Consider the following 7261-nt stretch of genomic DNA (forward strand, 5'->3'; position numbering starts at 1 on the left):
TAATATTGAATAAAGAGTTGGCTGCGCGGGCAGTCTACATAAAAATGGTCCGAGGAAATCCGTGTTTGCGCCGATTTCTCGATCAGATTCAACGAGTCGTTAAAAAACTTCCACTATCCATTACCCAGCCCGGAGGAAGTATTCACAAACTTAAATGCCGGCAAGTTTTTTGGTAAGATCGTCCTGAGCGATGCTTATTTACAAATTCCTGTGAACGGCAAAAGCGCTAACCTCCTTTGTATTAATAGCCATCAGATACGAAAGGCTTGCGTTCGAGGTCAAGGTAGGACCTGCTATATTTCAGCAAGTCATGGATACCATGCTGGGCGACCTGAACACTGCCATCACATATTTAGATGACATCATTATAGCGAGCAAAAGCAGGGAGGAACACGCAATCCATATCAAACAAGTATTCAGTGGAACACAAAATCAATTACCTAGGACATATTGATATGGATGGCAGACGACCAGATCCGGACAGAGCGATAGCTATTAGAGAGATGCCGGCACCGAAAAAACATACAAGTACAAAGCTTTTTAGGCTTGGAAACTGCACGCACCACTTAACGAAAGTTTAACTTTGGGAATGGACATCAGATTGTAATAAAAAAAAAAAAAAAAATCATTACCTCAAAATTGATCCTAATTCATTTTATTCCGGATTTAGATATAATAGTGAGTAGCGATGCTAGCCTGTATGGCATCGAGGCATGCATGTTACATAGGATGCTGGATGCTCAAAACAGTCAATCGTGTTCGCATCTTGGACCCTACTTCCAGCGGAGAAAAACAACTACTGGTTAAAACGAACGGATTTTTCAAAAACAAGAAAAATTTACCCCGTAGATTATATAGCAGATGCGGCGAAATGCATTGAGAAAAAAAGTTTGCCCATTTCGAAAAAAATGTCGAAACCGTGGCAAACTTGGTCAGGAAAAAAAAAACTCACTATAATGAAAACAGGACAAGAGATTCCATCTAGTAATCTTTTATTCAATTAAGAATCTTACTACTCGTTTACTTGACAAGCGGAAATGTGCAGCTTTTATAGCTTGGATTATCAAAGAGGAGATAATCCATATTCACAATATTTCCCGCCACCAAATTTCTCACTGATAGGGAAGAAAGTTTCTTAAATGTCCAGGCTCCCTACGAGCTCGCAGTGGCCGACTTGGCAGTCCATGATTCGGGGTCGGAGTACTCAAACAGGAAGGCTCTTCAGTGCGAGCTTGTCTGTGGGCTCTAAAATACTTCGCTCCGAAATGTTTCCTTCTCAGAGGAGCAGGCCGTTCCGCGTCAGTTAGTCTCTGGATGAACATGTTTTTTTTTGCTAGTCCTTCATCTTTTAGGGATTCAAGTATTGGCCCATCTGAAGTGTCTGACGGAGCCCCAACAGAGACAGTGACATTAGACGACATGCCAGGAGCAATTTTAGTGCGATCATCTTCCGGAGGAGCTTCGGTGTTAGAGGGAGTTGGTCTGTCCTTAGAGGTTGTCCACGGTCCTGGTACGTCTCCGACAGGTGCTAGGTCTTATTAGACTCTAGCATCTGTATGTCGTACTAGGGCCTCTTAAGGGTTCACCTACCAAGGGATCGTTCTTGGTGTAACGTGCACATCATCTCAGAAACACAGTATCGGATCGAGAGAGCCAAGATGGAAGCGAAGCCCCCATCGAACTCTGTCGCTGAAAAGGTAAAACCCTTTCGTGTGGGGTGGCATTCGCATCGGTACACAATAGGGATCGAATGGCGTATAATGCGACAGGAAGGAGATTTTCCCAACTATTAATCGAACATCCGTTATTTAATGCAGTGAAATGAACTGTCTTCCAAATAATGCCGTTATATCTTTCGCACTGATCGTTACCCTTAGGGTTGTGTGGAGTTGTCCGGCTTATAGCTACTCTCCGTTCCTGTAGAAATTGTTGAAGCTGCTCTGGCATGAAAGAAGCCCCTCGGTCCGAACGTATATAGGCAGGAACTCCAAAGATAGCGAATAGTGAACAGAGGCATTGTATAATTGCAGTAGCCGATATGTCTGAACAAGGGAAGGCAAAAGAAAACCGTGAATATTCGTCGACAACAGTTAATATATATCAGTTCCTTGTTTTGCTTAATAACGGTCCTTGAAAATCAAGATTGAGTCTTTCGAACGGTTGTGTTGCTTTTATTAAAACGTCAGTTTTGGGTTTATAAAACCGAATCTTTATTTCAGCACACGTTCGGCAGGAATTTGTTATTCTTTTACCTCCTTCACTGAGAAAGGCAAGTTTTTACACCTCACAGAATGAACCATTCGAGTAATTCCTGGGTGACAGATTGTTATGTAACATTCGAAGTTCGTACCCGCTTGATGCTGTACAGCATACTCTTGATAGTGCATCAGCTGTTAAGTTCTCCTTGCCGGGTCGATAGCTGACGTCAAAAGAAAAACAAAATAGTTCAATTCTCGACCTCGCTATTCTCTCATTCTTTATTTTGCTTGTAGTTTTAGAGTTGAACATAAAAGCAACATTTTTGGTAAGTAATAAGTTTAAAGTGGCTCCCGATCAGGTAGTGTCGCTATTTACTTAATGGCTCGACTATGGCGTAGGCTTCCTTTTCAATTGCGGGGTGTCGTCATTCAGCCCGTGAGAGAGTTATTGAAAAAAAGGCTACAGGACGATCAGCTTGTCTCAAAGAATCAGCAATAACACAGTCTGACGTATCCGTTCCAACAACTAGAAGAATATTTTGGTCTATTGTTGTTATTACTGATTTCGCAATATCCTTTTTCAGTCTCTCGAATGCATCAACGGCTTAACAGGACAGAAGAAACGTCTCTACTTCTGTTAATGGATGTATCTTTTCTGAGAACGATGCAATCCATTGGGAGTATTGAGCAAACATGCCCAAGGCACATCGAAGGTAAGGTCGATTATGAGGAACAGACATCTGGAGTAAAGGTTTCAATTGATCAGCGTCCGGTGCTATAAAACCTTTGCTTATGGTATACCCCAGTAGGTTTATTTTGTCCAGTCCAAACGAGCATTTACCGTCGTTTAGGGTAAGGTTGTATTTGTCTACGACGGACATGAACCGTCTGAGGTTTTCGTTGTGTTCCTTTTTATTATGGCCTCATACTGTGATGTTGTCAATATACGCAAATGTGCCTTCCAGTCTCTCATCCGTTATGATTTGGTCGACTATCTTTTGAAAGCTGGCTACCCCATTCGTAACGCCAAAAGAAATTCTGCTAAATTGATATAGTCGACCGTTCGCCTCGAAAGTTGTGTATAGCTTGTCTCTAGGTCTAATGGCAATCTGTTGGTACACGCTTTTCAAGTCCAGATTGCTAAACATACGATATTTGGTTATTTCGCCTATCATTTCATCTCTCCTGGGTAGTGAGAAGGCGTCCAAAAGAGTAAATCTATTTATGGTTTGGGAGTTATCTATAACCATTCTCTTTTTATGATTTCCAGAAGTGGTTATAACGACCTGAGCCCTCCAGGGTGATTTGCTAGGCTACATTATAATCTACTCGAGTAGTCTTTATCTTAGAGTCAATGAATTTTTTTTATTATAATGAATTATTTATTATAAAAAAAAAACGTCTGCTTCTCACTGCTATGGGTTTTCAATTTTTTGTTAGGTTTTCGAAAAGTGACGGGTACTGGATTTTTGTTGTCACCAATCCACAAATTTTCAATGCGGGCATTAAACCGCCAAACGGATTTTCAATCTGTGTGTGTTGCTGCAAAAAGTCGTGTCCCAGTATTATTTCGCAACAAAGGTTTCTCATTACGCAGAATTTAGTGGTTTTATAGGAAACGTCATTAAATAGTAAGTCCACCTAACAATAACCACTTACTTGTGCAGACAATGACGCGTTTACCATCGTTACTCTGCTAGGGGACAAAATACAATTTATTGGTTTTTACCAAGCTTTCTTTGATAAAATTCTCTGAGCTCCCGCTATCGAGCAAAGCATTCGTAGATCTCCCGTTAATTTTCACTTTTAAAATAGATTTTGTAAGGCAGTCAGGGGAGGCGGCTAAAGTTGCAGATCTATTTTGACGAGTGACTTTATATAGGGTTTTAGAAGATTTGCATACCTTTTGAAAATGACCAAGTTTTCCACATTTATAACAACGAGTATCTCTGGTGGGGCATGAAACTCGTGTTTAGATAAGCCAAAAAAAAAAAAAAAAATAGCAGGGGGTCCCATTTTAAAGCGGCAGTGACAGATTGTTCTCGAAACTTCGTCGGATTATCGTCATGAGGCGAGGGCAGTAGGAACAGATGGTTTAGCCCACGGTGTCTAGCTGTAAATAAGGACTAGACTGCTGTATAGTACAATGAAGGTAAAGTTTTGCTCATAAGCTGTTCTAAGTGTAAGGGTTTTACTCTCAAGAAGACGTTGTCTTACCTGAGCGTTATGTAAAACGTTAATGAAGGCGTGCTCTTGGGTCTCTAATGCCGTCATTGAGCAGAAATGCCGGTCCCTCTCGCGGGGGCACCTTTGTGGCCTTCGGGCCAAAATCAAAGTGTAGTATCTGTTCCGGCAGATGCTGCACTTGAGATGATTTGTACCGGTCAATGGAGGGGAAACCCTCTATACTGGGACAATTATTATTTTTGGTAACCAGAGTGCCCCCTTTTTGCCTACTTTTAGGGGAGCTGGTTTTTACCTCACATTAAAAACGGCCTTGTGCCTAATTTGCTCAGTGGGGGAGCAAATAAACACCATCTGTTCCGGCAGATGCTGCAAGCAAAGACCATTGCCCTTGTGGCAATCTTCTGGTCCATGTAGGGGCAACCCTACTTGGGCCAGCTGGCAAATCACAATCCAGCTCCTATTTCCCACCTCTTGGGAGCTGGTCCCATTTTTCCTTCCCCCTCCCCTTCACTCCTCACATTAAAAATCGGCCTTGTGCCTAATTTGCTCGGCAGGGGAGCAAATAAATACCGCCGTCATTGAGCAGAAGTTGCAATCTTTGCCCAGTGTTCGGAGGCTCTTAAGGAAATGATCCAATGTTTCGCCTGATTCTTGTCGGTGAGTCGCAAGTAGGTGTCTAGAAAATAACATTGATTTTTGGGTTTTATGTATGTAGAGTTCAATACATCGATGGCTTCTTTGAAGATAATGCAATCTGAGATAATTTCGTTGACTGTGTGTGACAAGTAGTTGGTTAGGAACGCACGTTTATTGATGTGATGTCCCAGTCTTTCTGAATGTAGAAACTCAATGAAATTTGTAAATGTCTCCCGCCAATGTTTCCAGCACTTGTTGGCTGAATCGCTTTCTGGATCTGTTGTAAATCGCTCCGGTCGCATAAAATGTTCCATTCTTAAATGAATAAATTGTAATGAAAACAGGATAAGAGATTCCGTCTAGTAATCTTTTATTCAATTAAGAATCTTATTACTCGTTTACTTGACAAACATGAATGTACAGCTTTTATAGCTTGGATTATAAAAGAGGAGATAATCCATATTCACAAGTCAGGCTGAAAATATTTATCGAAAAGAGTGACGAGAATTTACGCGAAGATATTTAACAAAACTGAAATTACAGCTGGACACTGGACTCGATCGGTCAATTATAAATTTGCATTCGTGGCGAAAACTTAACAAGCCGCATTTTAAAAAAATAAGTTAGCACGTACAGTGACTGTCAATAAAACTGATTTTATTGAGGAAATATTTTTGTCAATAAATTTAAACGGGATTATTAAAAAGTTAAGGGTGCATGTTATAAAAATGTTCAAATGTATTTAGTTTAAATTGAATAAACTGCTGCTCAAAAACGCAATGCGACATAGAACATCCACAAGTCATGCTAGAACCAAGGCGCTCCGCTAGAAAGAGAAAGAGCACAAACATACTGATTTCACACCCGGAAAAATAAGCTTGGGGGGGGGGTATATCTATCTATAAAAGTGAAATTGTCTGTGTATGTGTCCATGTGTGCACATTTCCCTACCAAACTACTCTGTCACTTTTCAGTCTACAGATTCAAGATTTAAAAAAAACGGGGCATTGAGATTGTACGCACTTGAAATTTTAGATATAGGTTCCTTGGACATGGATCTAACTTAATAACTTGATTTGAGCCCAAAACAATAAATGTTAAGGGGTCATAATAGGGGTCAAAGCTAAAAGAAAATTGACCTCTGCGGTCTCTTCCAAATTACTCAAACAATTTCTGGTCTAAATATTTGAAATCCTACATAAAGGGTATTCAGAGATAGGGCAAGCTTCTTCATCAGTTTGGGTTGAAATTTTTAGTTACCAATATATAAATGTATGTATGTATGTCTGTTTGCATCTCTGCCTTAAACTTTCAATAGAGGCGACGGATTTTACGAAAATCAGTATCGTTTTAAAGTTCGACTGTTCATACGACAAATATCGAAAAATTAGCTAAAAAACATTAATATCTTCACCTTCAACTAGGCACTTTTCTACAAGGAGGGGGGTCACTTTTTTCGCCGATACTTTTTGAAAATTATCTTCTCTTTAGATTGTCTAGCCTTAATTTAAAAAAATGTCGCTTCCGGTTTGGCGGTGGTCGTAACAGCATAAAAGTTAGGTTTAACTCCGTTCTTTTCCTCCTTTGCGGTACGGGTTCGAGCCTGCCTTCCTACTACCACTTTTTCTTTTTTTGCTCAACATACACATCCAAACACCCGGGCAACGCCGGGCTGAAATGCTAGTATATTTAAAAGTGTGTGTGTGTGTGTGTGTGTGTGTGTGTGTGTACATTTCCCTACGCAATAACTCTGTCAATTTTTAGTCTACAGACTCGAAATTTGATATACAAGGCACTGAGATGTGGGAAAATCGATGTGATCGGGTTCTGGCCAGAAATTTGGCTGATAAGGGATTAAAGTTCAACGATTTGACCTTTGAGAACTCTACCAAACTCCTCCGACAATTTTGGGTCTAAACACTTGAAATTTTAGATATAAGTTCCTTGGACATGGATCTAACTTAATAACGATTTGACCTCAAAACAATAAATTTTAAGGGATCATAATAGGAGTCAAACTTAAAAAGAATTGACCGTTTTTTTTTTGTTTTTTTTTGCTCAGCATACACCTCCAAACACCCGGGTAACGCCGGGCACCCATGCTAGTATATCTATAAAAGTGAGCGTGTCTGTGCGTGCGTGCGTGTGTGTGTGTGTGTGTGTGTGTGTGTGTGTGTACATTTCCCTGCACAATAACTCTCTAAATTTTTAGTCTACAGACTCGAAATTTGATATACAGG

The 7261-nt window shown here is 40.4% G+C and overlaps 1 protein-coding gene across 1 annotated transcript; it reads right to left on the reverse strand.

The window, feature by feature from the left end:
- Positions 1–1620: 1620 nt before the first annotated feature.
- LOC145256141 (uncharacterized) lies at positions 1621–1947 on the reverse strand. Its single transcript, XM_080114727.1, has one exon. The coding sequence runs from the start codon at positions 1945–1947 to the stop codon at positions 1621–1623; it is 327 nt and encodes a 108-aa protein (XP_079970853.1).
- Between the last annotated feature and the right edge of the window lie 5314 nt (positions 1948–7261).

This window comes from Euprymna scolopes, chromosome 32, assembly GCF_053919585.1.
Source record: "Euprymna scolopes isolate OS-2025 chromosome 32, ASM5391958v1, whole genome shotgun sequence".
NCBI classification, from domain to species: domain Eukaryota; kingdom Metazoa; phylum Mollusca; class Cephalopoda; order Sepiida; family Sepiolidae; genus Euprymna; species Euprymna scolopes.

Excerpts from the sequence above, each read along its gene's own strand:
- LOC145256141 (XM_080114727.1), bottom strand. The coding sequence starts at position 1,947 with ATGCCAGAGCAGCTTCAACAATTTCTACAGGAACGGAGAGTAGCTATA.